The sequence below is a fragment of the Peromyscus leucopus genome, chromosome 1 (assembly GCF_004664715.2).
Source record: "Peromyscus leucopus breed LL Stock chromosome 1, UCI_PerLeu_2.1, whole genome shotgun sequence".
In the NCBI taxonomy this organism is placed as follows: Eukaryota; Metazoa; Chordata; class Mammalia; order Rodentia; family Cricetidae; genus Peromyscus; species Peromyscus leucopus.
Window position 1 is genome coordinate 29,713,561 of NC_051063.1, and position 18,218 is coordinate 29,731,778.

The window sequence follows — 18,218 nt, forward strand, 5'->3', positions numbered from 1 at the left end:
GAGAGAAAAGAGTATTTTCCCATTCCCACATATTAAACACAGCAGATGCCTCAACCCAGTCCACTACAGGATGGAGATTCAGAGCAGTCCCAAAGGCTGTGCTGGGATTGTATATGGGTACCATAAAATAGACATGGTACAATTAGCCATGTTCAAGTGGGCTGATGAAATCCTGACAGGATTCATTACTAAACAAAGTAAAAGCCATCATCGTAGCTAACGAACCATTACAGATGATTAGGAGCAGGCAGCACACAATCAAGAAAAGAAAAACATGGCTGATCAGCCAACAGAAAACAAACAAACAAACAAACAAACAAAACTACAGCTGGAATGAGGGGCAAGAGAACCGCATCAACCCAGACCAGCCAACCACAGCACGGTGGCTGTAGTTCTCTTCTGTTCCAAACACTACTTATTGCTTGTCTGGCCTTCATTACAGTGACTTGCTTTAAACTAGGGCTGGGCAGCCAAGGCCATAGCCTGGGGGGAATTCTGTTTCCCCAGATAACGGCTCTGTTGCTGCCGCTAAAGGTAGTTCTAACTAAATCTCTGTTGTTTTAATAAAACTGGAGATTCAAAGGCTAGGGTGAAAACCTGGAGCTCAGAGAGGTAGAATAGCAACTGGCCAACTTTCTCTCCTTGCTGGCTACCTGGAAACACCCCCTTTCACACCGCCCCAACTGAAAAACCCACGCTAAGCTCCTCCCTGCTACTTCCTGTCAACCAGTTGCTAACCCCACCTCTCTGAGCCCAGTTTAATTTTATTTAATTAATGCAAAAGCAACACATCTTTACATAGTTACCAAATGCAGCATGAACAAATGTAACACATCTTTGCCTAGTTAAACAAATATCCCACGACTTATCCTTACACACCACAGCTCAGGAAGGAGAGTAGAGTGGATTTAATAATTTCTTTTATACAAGCCGGCAATTTTTTGTAAGGCTCCAAGTATTTACCTTAAGAAAAGAACATAATGTAATCGCACAACTCAGAATTCAGAGGAAAATGGCTACAACTGAAAGGGACTATCATCAATATTTGAGCAGCTTACCATTGAATTTCCACTCTGTACTTTCATTCATTATCTCATTCAATCCTTCTCGGTTATATCATTATCTCCACCTCAAACGTGAAGAAAATGGGGGCTGCAGAGACTAAGAATGCTGGCCACCTTTTCACAGCTCAAGAAACACAAGGTGGAGTTGAAGTTCAAACCAAACTGTGTGTTCTCCTCACCCTGCCACCCACACCCAATCACTGCACATCTACCTACCCCCCAGCCTTCCTTTCCTAACCTAGATCACTTCATAACTGTTTCTGAAACCCTCACTGTGCACACTACAAAGTTCACAACAAACCTTCCCGAGGCCCAACTCACAAGTCCCAGCTTCACAGTATTCAAAGTTCAACCTTCAAAATACAGCTCAAGTCTCAACTCATTCATACCCCAGACTCCTCTGAATGCCCATGCCACTCACTAGGATCGGTCCTTTACCTGTAAGTAGAATCGTAATAGTTCAAGATCTAAGATAAAAGGCCGCCTGCCTTCAGTGGCTCTGAAGAGCTCAGGATTCCTCAAATGGCAGCACTTGCTAACGCTGACGGGGCAAACACTTTGTATAATAGCAACAAAGATTTGATAATTGATCACATGCAGATGAATCCCTGGTCAATACATTTTGAGCAGCTACTCCGTGCGTCCGCAGTCCTGAGAGGACAAGGAAGAAAGCAGAGAACTATTTCTGACTTTGAAGCTTGTGTTCTCAGGGGAAGCAAAATACAAACAGGGAGAAATCATAGTGCTTAAGACTGTTGTCCCAATTAATGAGTGAAGAATGCTAACTGACATGTGGTAGTGTATATAAGTGTCAACATGAACAGAGAAAGGAGCCACTGGGGGAGGTGACAAGGAGGACACCCAGAAAGCCAAGGCCAGAGAAGGCTTCAATCAACACAGCAAGTGGAGTAAGTTGGCAGGGAATGTGTGGGAGAGAAGCATGTTCTAAAGGGACAAACTGCAAATTCTCAAACACACGAGTGGGGCAGTGGGTTCATCAGCCTTCAAGCAGGTTAACATGGGTGATTTTAACTCGGCTACATGCTGCGCTATGACAACAGCTTCCAGCCTCATCAGATGGTCTAGAACGCTGGAATTTCAAGGAGACACTTGAGAGTCACCCAGATTAACCCTCTCATTTAATATTCAAGAAGAACCAAAGCGAAAAATTGAGGAAGTTAGTGGAGGCAGAATTTGGAGAACGCTGGTCCAGCAGTGGTATCCAGGAAGAGCATCTCCAGTTGGGAATGGCAGAACAGCAGCTCTTTCAAGAAGGGCTGAATGAAGAGTCAAGGGATGGATTTTGCAGTTTTACTTGGTGGTGACTCTCCACACCCCATCCCCAAGGCCTGCACTTGCATTTGATCATGCAAAATCCTATTTTGTACTTATTGTATAAGTGCAGAACTGAGTAAGACTTGGCTTTAGCCATCAGTTACATCCTAACAGGGAGACAAATGTTGCCAAACGTTAAGAGGTCAGCCCTCGAGTGTAGAAGAAGAGTCTCAGTTGAACCTAGAAAAGTCAGTACAGGAGATAAGAGAAACTGCAGTTATAAGAAAGCAGACATATGGCCTGAGAAATGTGAAATGTAGGCAGTGTTCCTCTGTGTCCCAGCAGCTGCTCCCAAATAACCACTCAGAGACTTATTAATTATAAATGCTCAGCTGATAGCTCAGGCTTGTTAACTCTTACATTTAAATTAAACCATATTTCTTATCTACTCTCTGCCACGTGGCAGTACCTTCTTTCAACATGGCATGCTCATCTTACTTCTCTCTGTGTCTCCCCTGAGGCTCCTTTACCTCATCTATGAACTTCCCATGTTGCTTCTTCTGCGCCTGGCTCAAAACTTCTCAGACTCTACCCTTCTGCTTCCCAGCATTCCTTCTGCCCCAAAATCCTGCCTAGCTATCAGCCAATCAGCTTTTTATTAACAATGAGAGCAACACATTTTCACAATGTACAGAAGGATTATTCCACAGCAGGTGGGTAAAATAAGGGGTCTTCTCACAATTACTATTCTATTTTCTAAATTTTCTATATTCACTGAAATGTTTTCTTAAAAACAAAACAAAACAAAAATCCTATATCTCAAAGCCTATTCACATCCCAGCACTAATCTCTAGTTATAAAGTGGGACTCCATCTGTGGACAGGTGAGGGCACTATGTTGCATTTCCAAAGCTTTCTACCTTTGGAAGGTTTCACTGTTGTTCACCTAATTCTGTAACGCTGTCTCGAACAGAACCATTACAGTCCTAGGAATCACTTAGTAATCAAAGCAAAAGAAAGAGCATATTCAGAAAGATGCTCCTAACAAAACCAGCCCTACAAAACAGCTCTGCTAATAACCACAGTCACCTCAGCTTGAGAAATGATCACACAACTGTATTTTTACTATTATGTAGACATGAAAAATAATGTTTACAAAGTGTTTGCAAAGTTTTTTAAACTATCATGAAAAATATTTCTGTTAACTGAAAAAAAAGGATAGAAAACCACAGCAGAGCTCAGTTTTAGAAGAGGCCTGGGCAGGGACTGGAGAGATGGCTCTGTGGTTAAGAGCTCTGGCTGTACTTCCAGCAGACCTGGGTTCAGCTCCCAGAAACCCCATAACAGCTTGTAACCAACCACAACTCTAATTCCAGAGGATCTAACACCCTCTTCTGGCATCACTCAGAGACATAAAATAAAAGTAAATGAAAATATGCATGAATAGAGAGCTAAGAGAAATACAGTTTGTAATATTTCTGAAATTTTCCACAATGCTTTATAACCTGTAAAGCTAACCTACCTGTTTAAAGTGATTAGAAGAGACTTAGTCTCCATGTAAGGGGCTGGTGATGATGTGTGGGTTAGCTTCCTGCTGCTGTCACAAACTGTGCATGTGGCCTAAAGTGACCCAGTGCCCTGGTTTATGGGTCTCAGGCCAGAAATCTAAAGCAGGTGACAATGGGCTATGACAATGATTACATACCAATTTAAAACAAGCTCTGGGGTCTGACATGACTGTGCTGCTTCTGTGGTCCCAGGGAGAAGCCACAGCTAAAGCTTCCCAGCTCCTAGCGGCTGCTCACAGTCTTGGCTTTGGCCCCTCTCCTTCAGAGCCAGCAGCCACATCACTGTGGCCCCCACTGCCATGTCTACTTCCTTGTGCCTCTTCTACCTTCAAAGATGTTCACTGGGCTTACCTGGAAATTCCAGGATAATCTTATGAAGTCATCTGATCAGCAGCATTAACGCTGGCTGCCCCTTGTGACATAACCTGACACACTGAGGGGTTCTAGAGATGAAGACAAGATAACTCCAGGCAACAGCTCTTATATTAGTTGATTTTGCACTCTCCTATATATATATATACACACACACACATAAATATATGTATATATATATACATACATAACACATACATGTATATATTTATAGATGCATATATATTAAAAATCCTTGCCGGGCGGTGGTGGCGCACGCCTTTAATCCCAGCACTCGGGAGGCAGAGCCAGGTGGATCTCTGTGAGTTCGAGGCCAGCCTGGGCTACCAAGTGAGCTCCAGGAAAGGCGCAAAGCTACACAAGAGAAACCCTGTCTCGAAAAAAACAAAAAACAACAACAAAAAAAAATCCTTATTTTTCTTTCAAATTTACTTTTTACATTAGATCTTGAATCTGTACCATTAATACAAAGAAGAGCACCGTCTCGAAAATGCATAAATTACTTCCCAGTAAGACGGCAGATTAAAAGCTGCCCATATGACATGAAGCAAGAGCAGAGTCAAGATATGGAAGAATGGAAAAGTGAAAGCGAGAAAGGGAGAAAGAACGTAGGAAAGTCACAGAGGCATGGAGGGAACGACAGGACAGCTGAGTGACTCAGTGGGGGAAGCAGAAGCCTGATCTAAAGGAAACAGCAGTACATAAACCACAGAAAAACACAACTGTCAGTCACAGGAAAAACAAGTCTACATGTGTGTGGCTCTCCCAGGGCTTCACAATTATCTCAATTTTTTTTCAGGGTCCCCTAAAGATGCCAACACCCCCAGACAGCAGGATGTAATTTTAAGAACATGATGCCCACATTCCCAAGAGGTGGGGAGGGTGGCTTTGAGTCATTCATTGGGTTATGGATATTTGTTATCATTTAGAATGGTTGGTTACAAGTTGTTATTGGTCATGGTCAGGAAAAAGCTGAACCAAGGAGATGAGATTCAGGGATCTTGTCATAAAAAGAAAAAAGGACGATATAGAAATAGGCGTGTAGCTGGAGTTTTCTCAAGTCCTGACCAGCCCCACAGACCCCACAACCACTTATAAAATAATCACTCAGAAGCTCATAGTAATTAAACTGCTCGACCATTAGCTTAGGCCTACCACTGTCTAGCTCTTACACTTAAACTCAGCTCATTTCTGTTCATCTATATGTCGCCACGTGTTCCGTGGCTTTACCTGCTGCCTTTACATATTGCTCCCTGGACAGCAGGCTGGCATCTCCTCCCCTCTGCCTTCCACTTCCCAACTTCTCCTCTCTCTTTGTTCTGCCTATACTTCCTGCCTGGCTACTGGCCAATCAGCGTTTTATTTATCAATCAATCATCTACAGCATAGGATAAAAAGGTAGATTATTGAATCTATTTTTAAACCAATAAAGCAACTTCTAGTTTTAAATATTTTACATTGATATGGGGTTTTGTATATTGATACAAATTTAAAGTTATTTTGGTTAGAATGTACTGTACATGTCTCTAATCTTGTTCAAGGTATTATACCTATATAGCTCATTTAACGATGTAATGTAAATTTCTAGTCCTTGAAAGTTATTACAAACTATTTAGGATAATAAAGAAATGCAGGTTAGTAGTTAGTCACCTATTACAATCAAACTTGCAGTCATGTTAGGTATGTTTTCAAAGTCAAATAGAGATATATTTTAGATAGTCATATGGTCTTCAAACACTTCAGAGATCTACAAAATATAGCATTTATGTTTTAATAACATAAGGTTCTTTTTTTATGACAATGAGACATGTTTGCTCCTGGCAGCACCAATCAACTTCACAGAAGATGATGGGCATCAAAGAAAAACTAAGCAAAAGTTAGCCACTGGGCAAGAAACTGCCCTTGCCTTGACTGCCGACAGAATGCTGTCCAAAGTGGACAAGCAGAACACAAAAGAAAGTGACTGCTGAACTTTGCCAAGACAAGGTGGGACAGCCCTTCTACAATCCTGCTTCACAGCAAAGTCTGTCAGATATGCTAGGCCTGCAGGCGGGAGATGGAGGCCCCAACATTGCAGAGAAACCCTGGGTGACTGTCCAGGCAGCCAGATGTTTCTGCCGTTTCTTATTTTTGGAAGTTGTTTGCTCTGTACTTCCTGTTTACTCAGGTACTATTATATCCTTCTCACATCTCTGATGGAGCTGAAGACCAGATAGTCATAGTTATAATTTTCCTTGTTACCCATCTCAGAAAAGACACTCACAAAAGAGGTGTAAAGTGTATAAGGTTGAAAGACATAAAAAGATAGTTTTGGGTTGGTAATGCAAGTTAGGATAGAAAGTGAATTAGGTACAACACTTTGGACTCACCAAGACAGGATAGATAATGGAGTATTTTCTCTGAATTTGCCAAATGCTAGTGGACTAGATATTCTTAATGTAATTATTGCCTGTATATATTTGTATATAGTTATTGTACTTTTTGTATATAGTTTTTCTATGTTAGTTAAAACCTGTGCTTTTTGTTTAGACAAAAAGGGGGAAATATTGTGTGATATTTTGTTTGTGTTCTGACAAAGTTTGCCTGGCAATCAGAGGGCAGAGTTAGCCACTAGTTAACCAGAGGCAGCGGTGGCACACACCTTTAATCCCAGTACTTGGGAGGAGGAAGCAGGAAGATCAGGAGTTCAAGGCCACCTTGGGATACAAGAAATTGATTAATCTAAAAGACAACAGTCAGGTGGTGGTGGGGCATGCCTTTAATCCAAGCACATGGGAGATGAAAACAGGAATACAAGGCAGGAGGAGACAGGATCTCCAGACCATTTAGTCTGAGGATTCCTAGAGGTCAGAAGTCTCTCTAGTGGCTGCTTCTCTGATCTTTCAGCCTTCATCCTCAATATCAGACTCCAGGTACTTATTGTTAAGACTAATTAGGATTGTGCTTCATCTACACATTCCCCTGAACCCCCACCCCCAGGACAGACTCTGGCTCTAGATGAACCAAAGGGAGGCCCTCATTCCTTGTGCCGCCGCCTCCCCTGTTCATCAGCACTTTTATTTCATTCTTTTAGAAAAGCTTTTATGGGGCCAGGCATTGGGGGCAGACTTTAACTAGCACTCAGGGAGCAACGGCAGGCGGGTTAAATCAAGTAAAGTATCCTATAAAGCAATAAAGGTCTGTTTCTAATAAATGGGGATGGAGGTGATGCGAGGCCTGGTCTATACATTCCATCTATACATAGATACAATCTCAGAAAGTTTCAAATACAACTATCCTAAGGATACACACCTTAACAGTCCATAAAGAGAAGACTTCAGAACCTCTTCCAGAGTTTCAAAACAAGAAATTTAAAAGGACAAATGATTTTTCTCCTCTCAGTCAATACTACCAAGTTTTCTTCCGCAAGCAATTAAACCTATAAATCTCTGTGAGAAACAAATGGCTTTCCCTCAAGAACTGTCAGGTTTATGTTCTAAAAAGTACTAATGTGAGATTATATTAGATACAGCAATACCCCAAAGCTGCACTACACCTTGTCAGTAGCCCCACAACTATCCCATGCCCAAAGACCAACAAATAGCTAGGATTTATTTTCTGTAGTATATTTATGACTCACAGAGTTCCTGACATAGCAAGGATGTTCCAGGGAAAGACTGGAGAAACCCACTCCAGCTCCCTCAACCTCTCCCCCTCCTGCTGAGGGGAGATACTTGGCTTGCTCTTTCAACAACATTGCTGAAATGCAACAGCACACATAGAGTGCTTCTCTTGGGGAAACATGTCAGAAACACAGCACCGAACACCTGATTTGGCATTGGGAAATGGTCACCCAGGCCCCTGTGGTGGTAATCTAATTGTACTGAAATATTATTTTGATTGTATGTTAATAAATAAAGTTGTCCGGGGGTCAGAGCTATTAGAGCCATAGCAAGAGTGCGGCGGTGGTGGCACACGCCTTTAATCCCATAAGATCTCTGTGTGTTCAGGGATATAGCCAGCATTGGAGACATATGCCTTTAAGACCTAGGGGGCTGTACATTCAGACAGTGACGAGGCAGTCACGTGTTTGGGTTTACAACCAATGAGAAGGCAGAACAACATACTAAAAAAAAAAACGAACAGACAGGAAGTAGGTCTCTTTCGCGAAGCTGGGACAGCAGGAGGAAGGGTGAGATTTTAGCTCTGAGCTCTGACCTCTCGGCTTTCTCTTTTACATTGTTTCTGTGTTTCTTAATTAATAAGACGATTGGTTACATCAATAGGCCCCCACCGTGCCTTGCGGTAGGTAGCACAGAGTTCCAGATTCCTAGAAGGAAGCAGAAGTCCAGAGTCAAACAGCAAACCATGTGTATGACAGAGGAAAGGGAGGAAACAGTTCCTACAAAACAGGTCCACAGACGGCAGCCACATCCACAGCTTTCTAAACATGATGGTTTCATACCTGGTGTGTTAACTGTTCTACTCAGATTCAAACCTTTGTTCAAAACCCTGTGCACACACAGAAGAGGTGATGGTACTGTGTGCTGTGTGTACTGTGTGCTGTGTGCTGTGTGGTGCTGTGTGCTGTGTGCTGTGTGTGTGCTGTGTGTACTGTGTGTACTGTGTGCTGTGTGCTGTGTATGCTGTGTGTGTGTGCTGTGTGTGCTGTGTGTACTGTGTGCTGTGTGTGCTGTGTGTACTGTGTGCTGTGTGTACTGTGTGCTGTGTGTGCTGTGTGTGCTGTGTGTGCTGTGTGTGCTGTGTGCTGTGTGTGTGCTGTGTGTGCTGTGTGTGCTGTGTGCTGTGTGTGCTGTGTGCTGTGTGCTGTGTGTGCTGTGTGCTGTGTGCTGTGTGCTGTGTGTGCTGTGTGTGCTGTGTGTGCTGTGTGCTGTGTGTGCTGTGTGTGCTGTGTGCTGTGTGCTGCTGTGTGTGCTGTGTGTGCTGTGTGCTGTGTGTGCTGTGTGTGCTGTGTGCTGTGTGCTGCTGTGTGTGCTGTGTGCTGTGTGTGCTGCGTGCTGTGTGCTGCTGTGTGTGCTGTGTGCTGTGTGTGCTGTGTGCTGTGTGCTGCTGTGTGTGCTGTGTGTGCTGTGTGCTGTGTACTGTGTGCTGTGTGTGCTGTGTGTGCTGTGTGCTGTGTGCTGCTGTGTGTGCTGTGTGTACTGTGGGTGCTGTGTGCTGTGTGCTGTGTGCTGTGTGCTGTGTGACTGTGTGTGCTGTGTGCTGTGTGCTGTGTGCTGTGTGCTGTGTGTGCTGTGTGCTGTGTGTGTGCTGTGTGTGCTGTGTGCTGTGTATGCTGTGTGTGCTGTGTGTACTGTGTGCTGTGTGCTGTGTGTGCTGTGTGCTGTGTGTACTGTGTGCTGTGTGCTGTGTGTGCTGTGTGCTGTGTGTACTGTGTGCTGTGTGTACTGTGTGCTGTGTGTACTGTGTGCTGTGTGCTGTGTGGTGCTGTGTGCTGTGTGGTGCTGTGTGCTGTGTGCTGTGTGCTGTGTGTGCTGTGCTGTGTGTGTGCTGTGTGTGCTGTGTGCTGTGTGTACTGTGTGTGCTGTGTGCTGTGTGCTGTGTGCTGTGTACTGTGTGTGCTGTGTGTGCTGTGTGTGCTGTGTGCTGTGTGTGCTGTGTGTGCTGTGTGTGCTGTGTGTGCTGTAGTGCCGTGTGGTGGTGTGTGCGTTGTGCCACTCAAGGGCTTCCCACAAGAAGCACTCCAAGCACAGTACAACTAGAACTTCCAAGGTGTGCTGAGGAGCCGGGCGTCAAATGATTTAATCCGCCTTCACCGCGCATTCCTGGTATTAAAGGAGAGTGCCAGTAAACTTCCTCCACGTCTCTTACCCAGAACACCTTGAGCAGCACTGTCCAGTGTCCCTCCATGTCCAATTTTCAGTGTCTGCTTTTGCCTCTTGTTCCATTCTGGAGTTGGCATTCCAGCTTCTACGAGAGTAATTGGGGTGAAAAGAGTAATTACCAGGTAAGTCAGGGGGGATGTGGATGAGAAATCGACCTCGTCAAACTAAGACACAGTGCAAATGTGAGGCCAGGCCCACCCAACTAGCAAACCAGATTTTAAAATGTGTAGCAAGCTGAATGGGTGGTGCATGCCTTTAACAATGAGTTTGAGGCCAGGGTGGTCTACATAGTGAGTTCCAGGCTAGCCAAGGATGCATGAGACCCTGTCTCAAAAATCAAAACAACAGAAAATGTATAGCCGGGCCTGGGAATAGCTCAGCTGGTAGAGGTTTACCACTCACGCATGAAGCCTTCCTTCAATCCGCAGGTCACACACGGAAGAAAAAACTGGGCGTGGTGACATGAATTTATAATCACAGAGCTGAGCAAGGGGAGACAGGCGGGTCATGTCCTCCACACATGCATCCACATCCACACACACAAATGTAAATACTTCCTAAACAAAAGAACAGTACTTCAAAATTGGTCAACTAGAAACTAGAACTAATTTTCTATGAAAAAAATTCTTATTTATTTACCTATTTATTTATTTGTTTTCTGTTTATGGATGCTTTGGTTGCATGTATAGCTGGGTACCACATACATACAGTGCCCAAGGAGGCCAGCAGAGGGCATCAGAGCCCCAAGAACTAGAGTTACAGCTAGAGATTAGACCCCAGTGGATGCTGGGAATGGAACCTGAGTTCTCCGGAAGAGCAGCCAAAGTTCTTATCTGATGAACCATTTTTCCAGCCCCAGGAAAAACAGTCTTAAGCATGTCAATATTTAGGCTAACTCAGTGAATTTTAGTAATGCCCCTGTAGTTAGAAATTGACAATAAGCTGGTTTGGGCACTTGCCGCTAGTTTTAGAAGTCCTCAGCTAACATCTCTAAATGTTTTCAGTTTCCTGTCCTTCCCTGATGCTTGCTAACATTGAAAGCACATCTCACACAGGGCTGATTCTACACTGAGTTCTTGAGCTAGTTTTATTTGTTGCCCTCATGATCAAAACTTTCAGTTCACTAAAGAAACTAATCTCAGAGAAAGCGTAAGGACAAGTACAGAGCAGCTAAGTTGCTGCTGGATTTCTGACGCACTGTTTTATTGAAAACGGGTTCTTCTCTCACAAAATACATCCCAACCACTGTTTCCCTCCTTCCACTCCTCCCATCTCCCCTCTCCCCCAGATCCACTTTCCCTCCATTTCTCTTCAGAAAAGAGCAGGCCTCTGAGATACAATAAGACAAGGTAAAAGACCTCATATAGAGTCAGGACAAGGCAACCCAATAGGAAGAATCCCAGGAGCAGGCAAAAGAGTCAGAGATACACTGCTCCCACTGTTAGGACTCCCACAATAACACCAAGCTAGCAGCCATAATATACAGAGGACCTGATGCAGACCCATGTGTTTAATAAAAAGAAAAAATAAGGATCCTAACCCAGCTCATGTCACATGCCCGTCATTATGACAACCGTCATACCTGTACCCTGTCCCTCAGCCCATCTAACTTACTTTATAGCCACTGACACCAGGGGACAGGAAACATGACAGGAAATGAGAAGAGGGCAGGGCAGAGACAAGGAGAAAGCCAGCAGCAGTGGGAGTGGAGAAGACAGATGGAACATCCAGGGGGCTGTGCTGGGCCAGCCAGCCTCACAGCATGACTCCCATCCCACTGGTTCAGAATCTCCAGATCAGGCATACAGTCCCAGTGTCCCTCAGGCTATAATGTCACCACACGTGGAGGAACATGACTGAAGCAACAGGAGCCTCTGAGGAAGTGGTTCTCACCCTGTGGGTCGAGACCCTTTTGGAAATTGAACAACCTATTCACAGGGGTCACATATCAGAGACCCTGCATATCAGATATTTACATTATGATTCACAACAGTAGAAAAACTACAGCTATGAAGTAGCAACAAAAATAATTTTATGACCCCCTCATGTTGGGGGTCACCACAACATGAGGATCTGTATTAAAAGGTTGAAGCATTAGGAGGGTTGAAAACTACTGCTCAAAGATTAGGCCTGGACTTCAAATGCTTCACCTTCCAGTGCATCGTGGATCTCTGTCAGTGTTACAAAAACACATTAGGGAATTCTTGTTATTTCCAACTTAAGTGTCCTCACAGTATGAACATCTCATAAATCCAAGCATCTTGTCTGAGGCCAAATTTATCTCTAACTTACACACATAATGTCTCTGCCACACTTGTGAAATTTTGTTCACTCTTCTGAACCAAATATTCAATGAGTGTTTCTGGATGACCACGTAAGTTCCTTTCTAACTATGAAAACTTAGTATGCTTCAGGCCTCGGAAGGTTCAAAGTCATAGAAGAGAAGGGACCCTACAGTGGCGGAAATCAATGCAAGGACAGGCAGAGAATGTCTACTAAGAGTCTATGGCTGCTGACCAAGAGTGAACCAGTGTTTGTCAGACCTGGACAGGTCACAATGTGCCATCATTAAGTAGCTTGCAAGGCGATTCTGACGGGAGTTAGGATGGCATTTGGGAGGCACAGTTTAGCTAATACGGATAAACAGAATAGCCCAATGACAAGCACTGTAGACAAGGAGGGAGGAAGGAGGCCAGGATCTCCATGATGCTGTCCAGAAACCAGCCTAGTGACAGCCTCGAGACGACCAGTCCTAATGAAGTGTAACTAAGAAACTTTAGAGTTCCGATGCTATGAAAAGCTTCCCTAAGAATGCAAATCTCTGGTCAAAAAAGCCAGTTTACTGACAAACCAGGCCAGATGAAAGCAATACATCTCTGAAGAAAAAAACAAAACTCCTAAAAACACCATAGCACTTCCCTTTGATGCAATTCCTTAGTTCAGTATCTGTAGATGAACTGCTAAACAGTCTTATTAATAAAAAACCCAGAGCCAGATATCAGGGTTAACACCTGAGATCGGAAGAATAGGAAAAGCCACAAGCCACGCTCACCTTAGTGACGCTCAGCTTCCAAAAGAGAGACCTACTTCCTCTATACCCACACCTATATGCCTTTCTGTTCTGCTATCTTGTCGCAGGAATCTTAGAAGGTCTTATTAATAAAATCAAACCTGGAGCCAGGTATTGGGGTGAATGCTGGAAGATCAGAGAAGCAGAGTGAGCCACAGCCATCTCACCTTGCCAATTCCTCAGCTGATCCTGTTTCCTCAGACTGGAAGCCTCTGAGTCCTCATCCAGAATGAATCTCAGCTGAACTGCTGTTCCAAAGCCTGAAAGCTTAACCAGCCAAATACTTCTAGTTCCTGGTTTTCATGCCTTATATACCTTTCTGCTATCTGCCATCACTCCCTGGGATTTAAGGCTCACTTCTTGGAATTAAAGGCGTGTATCACCATGCCTGGCTGTTTCTAATGTGGCCTTGAACTCACAGAGATCTATGCCTCTGGAATGCTAGGATTAAAGGTGTGAGTGCCACCATTTTCTGGCCTCTATATCTAGTGGCTGTTCTGTTCTTTGACCCCAGATAAGTTTATTAGGGTGCATAATATTTTGGGGAACACAATACCACCACACTATCTCATTTGCTTTCTCTGTTCAGCTACATCACTTCCTCTTTCTGCCCAGCTCTGTCACTTCATGTCTGTCTGTACAGACCTCCAAACCTTTATGGTTAACTAGTGTTGGAATTTAAGGCATGTGCCACCATGCCTGGCTCTGTTCCCAGTGTGACCTTGAACTCACAAAGATCCAGACAGATCCCTGCCTCCCGAATGATAAGATTAAAGGAATGTGCTACCATTGCCTGACTTCTATGTTTACTATAGTGGCTGTCTTTTTCCTTTGATCCTCAGATAAGCTTTATTGGGTTGCACAAATGAAATACCATCACTAATATCCTCTGACAGAATATAGCATATAAAGAAAACTCAATGTCCTAGCATCATCAGTGACATAATAAAATCCCTCTTCAGCATGCCCACAGGCCAACCCAATAGAGATAACCCCTCTCCCTTACTGAAATTCTCTTCCCAGGGAATTCTAGGCTATTTTGAGCTGCCAATCAAAGTCAACCGTCACAGTTAACAAATGAGCAGGTGCAACACCAGCATTTAGCATCTGGAAGAATGTACCTATTTGTCAACAGACATTTAAATCTGCATTTTACCTGTTATAATTATCAAATTCCTATCAGAATAGTTTGGGTCCATGTCTAAAAAACAATTTAAAATTGGTTATGGAGGTGCACACCTGTAAGTCTCACATTGAAGAGCTGAGTCAGGAGGATCACTGTGAGTTCCAGGCTACCCTTGACTACATAATGAGTTCAAGGCAGGCCTATCTCAAAACAAACAAAATAGATGAAGTCTTCCAGGAGACTCTGAACAATATAAAAAGTTTCTATACTAGTACCAAGACAGGCGAGGCTTGTGGTGATATTTTGTTTGTGCTCTAACAAATAAAGCTTACCTGGAGTTGGGAGTGCGGAGCTGGGAGCCCACAACAACTTACATCTTTTTTTATGACTAAAGCCTGGAGAAATCACAAGACTGTAAGCCCAGTAACATAAAGCCACTGTTCATCTTTGTGTCTCTACAGGACGGCAAAGACGCAGCTTAACGTGAGAATCAGGTAAAACCAAGGCTCCAGAACTGGGGATTGTCCATAGGGTAAAGTGCTCAAGATGCAATCACAAGGACCAGAGTTTGGACCTCCAGCACCCACATGAATACCATGTGGCATTGGAGCCTGCCTGATATCCAGTGTGAGAGAGCCAGGCTGGTTGTTCCCTGGAGCAAGCTGAGTTCAAGAGAGGTACTCTGCCTCAACATGTAAGATAGAAAGCCTTCTCTGAAGATGGCCATCATCACCTTTGACCTACACACACACACACACAGAGAGAGACAGAGAGACAGAAAGAGACACACAGAGAGAGACAGAGACAGAGAGACAGGGGGGAATCCATGCACACTACACACATATGCACATGCAAAACAAAACTAAAGTTTTTTGTTTGTTTGATGTTAATGCCATGATTTTAAATTATCTACTGGGCTGATGAACTATGCTTTTCTAATATTTTCCCAGTGCACATGAATCAACAGGAAGAATGCTTAGAAAAATGGCCAACTTCTGTGGTTGATATATTGTGCACCCCAATAAACTTATGTAGGGGTCAGAGAACAGAAAAGCCACTATATTAAACATAGAGGTTAGACAGTTGGTAGCATATGCCTTTAATCCTAGCATTCTGGAGGCAGAAATCCAGATCCCTGTGAGTTCAAGGCCACAGAGCCAGGCATGGTGGCACACACCTTTAATCCCAGGACTTGAGATCTCATGTCTTACTCATGCTTTTAATGGCAGGATGGCAGGAAGCAGAAAGGTATATAAGGCATGAGGACCAGGAACTAGAGGCTTTTAAACTTTTATGCTTTTTAGCAGCAGTACAGCTAAGATCCATTCGGATGAGGACTCAGAGGCTTTCAGTCTGAGGAAACAGGATCAGCTGAAAAGTTGGCAAGGTGAGGTTGGATGTGGCTTGTTCTGTTTCTCTGACCTTTCAGAATTCACCCCAATACCTGGCTCCCAAGTTTTTTATTAATACGACCTTTTAAGATTCGTGTTACAAACTTCTATTTTAATGTTCCTCAAAATATGCTCCATAAAGTACTTCCACTAGAATCTGGAGCAATTATTTAAGAGTGCAATTTCCCAAAAATATCCCAGATCTTCAGAATCACCACCTCTGCAAATGTGGGGATTAGGAACCTGTATTTGATTAAAAGACAAATTCTCATGACCACTAACAGGTGAAAATGATGTCCTATCTAAGTCCTAGCTGACCCGGTCTATGGGCTTTTCAAATATATTTTTGATGTTTTTAAGTTTGCAACTTGGGAGTACAAACCCGAGTTTCCTTTGGTAAGACTCATTCACAAGAGCCAAACAAAAACCCTGGGAGGGATCAAACACAGAAAATTGGGCTGCAAGCATCAGGGTGGAAACTTGTGTATGCAAGTTGGCCCCCAATCTACACACACATACTTCCCGTGAGGCGCTCATATGGCCACTGTTGGAAGAGTCTGCGCTTGATAACTCCAACCCAAGATGCCCGGGGTTTCTGTCTAAAGTTAATTCAACGGTCGCTCTTTTTCTCTCTTGAGCCGTGAGCGCGTAAATTAAGTCAGTAAGTAAATAAATAAATACTAAAGTAAAATTTAAAAATCCCAGGGTCCTTGCCCTGCGGCGGAGAACGCCGCAGCCTGGTCCCTACCCGGGCTGCAGTACCTGCCAGCAGCTTCTCCTTCAGCCGATTCAGCAACTCGGCTGAAGTGGGCCCTTTGGGCTTGTGCACGGCGAACACGCCGTTGAGCGACATCAGCTTAGCAGCCAGGGCGGCTTTGGAGACCTGAGCTTGCGATTTGGTCCCGGACACTACCACTGCAGCTGCAGCTACGGCTGCAGGGTTCGCGGCTGTTCCTGCAGCGTCTGAGGCTGGGGCTGCAATCAGAGATGACACCACCTCTGTCTCAGCAGCTGCCATGCTTTCACAGCCTGTACCCACTACCAGGAGGCGCACACAGATGACACACGAGCCTGAGCTGCATCCTTTCTCGAGCTGTGCCGCGCGGCCTTCTGGGAATTGTAGTCCATAGCCTCGCGGTCCTGGCCATGGGCTTGCTGTGGCGGCTCAGAGTTCTGATGGAATCTCCACTTTATCTTCTGTTTCTAAAGTGCTCTTAGTTCCCTGAGGCAGTACATTGGAGTTGTCGTTGTAAAGTACCCAACACAAACACCAAATTTGTGAATTTTAGGTGTGAAGGACTCACTTCCTGTTCATGGGCACCCTTCTACAATTAAAAGAACCCCTCCCCCGGCCCCCCCAAAAACCCTACCTTCACATTCTTGTGTGTGTGTGTGTGTGTGTGTGTGTGTGTGTGTGTGTGTGTGTGTGTGTGTGTGTGTGTGATGTATGGAATTTGAAAGACTTTTTCTGGTGCTTCTGAAGACTCACCTTCTGCTTGGCTCACTGTTTTATCTGATGTAGCATACTCTTGGGTTTGCCATTTAGAATGAAAAATCATCTGAATATAATATACACTCAGCAGAGCAAGGTACCTATAGACCTCATCCTGTATCACAGATGCCTCACACGTTAGTGGCTGTATAAATATCTTGGAATGAATAAATGAATTCTAGTCACTCAATGCCCCCTTATAGACTAAGCCGGTGGTAAATCATGTAACAAGTCTTTTCTGTTCCACCAGCCAGATCTCTGACATGGAGACTTATTAACTATGAAGCTCGGACTATAGCTCAGGCTTGTTCCTAACTAGCTCTTATAACTTAAATTAACCCATTTATATTAATCTGTGTTCTATTACGTGGTGTTACCTCTATTCCCTCTTGCCACATAGAAAGCAAACTCCATGTAGAGGTTCTTCAATGACTATCATCCTTTTTGGAAGTAAATTGGTGTTGCCAAGAACAGGCATGTCTCACTGTCATGAAAAGCTGTATGCTATTAAAACATTTTAAATATTCTGTAGGTCTTTGAAGTGTTTGAAGACCATATATCTATTTAAAATATATCTCTGTTTAACCTTGAAACATACCTAACCTGACTATAGGTTTGATAGTTATAGAAGACTAACTACTAACCTGTCTTTCTTTGTTATTCTAATAGTTTTCAAGGTCTAGAACTTTACATTACAATTTTAAATGAGCTACAGAGGTACAATACCTTAAACAAAAATAGAAACATATATACAGTATAACAAAAATAACCTTAAATTTGTATCAATATATAAAAATTTATACCAATGTAAAATATTTGAGGCTGGTAGTTGTTCAAAAGTAAACTCAACAATCCACCCTTTTAGCCCATTATTTTTATACCATACCCATTTTTTCCTTCAGAAAGAGATCTCTGAACCTAATCTCCTTTGTTCAGCTTTTTTCTGACCACAACCAATAACAACTTGCATTCAGCCTCCCTAAACAATGACAAACATCCATAACCCAGTGAATGATCAAAAACAACTGACCCTACT

The 18,218-nt window shown here is 43.6% G+C and overlaps 1 protein-coding gene across 1 annotated transcript in view; it reads right to left on the reverse strand.

The window, feature by feature from the left end:
* Positions 1–16,734, reverse strand: part of Trub1 (TruB pseudouridine synthase family member 1) — a 60,902-nt gene extending 44,168 nt beyond the window's left edge. Inside the window, exons 1-2 of the mRNA XM_028880974.2 lie at positions 16,453–16,734; positions 10,090–10,188 (exon numbers count right to left, since the gene is read on the reverse strand). Coding sequence (XP_028736807.1) covers positions 10,090–10,188; positions 16,453–16,708 — 355 coding nt within the window. The 5' untranslated portion in view covers positions 16,709–16,734. The remainder of the gene's footprint in view (positions 1–10,089; positions 10,189–16,452) is intronic.
* Between the last annotated feature and the right edge of the window lie 1,484 nt (positions 16,735–18,218).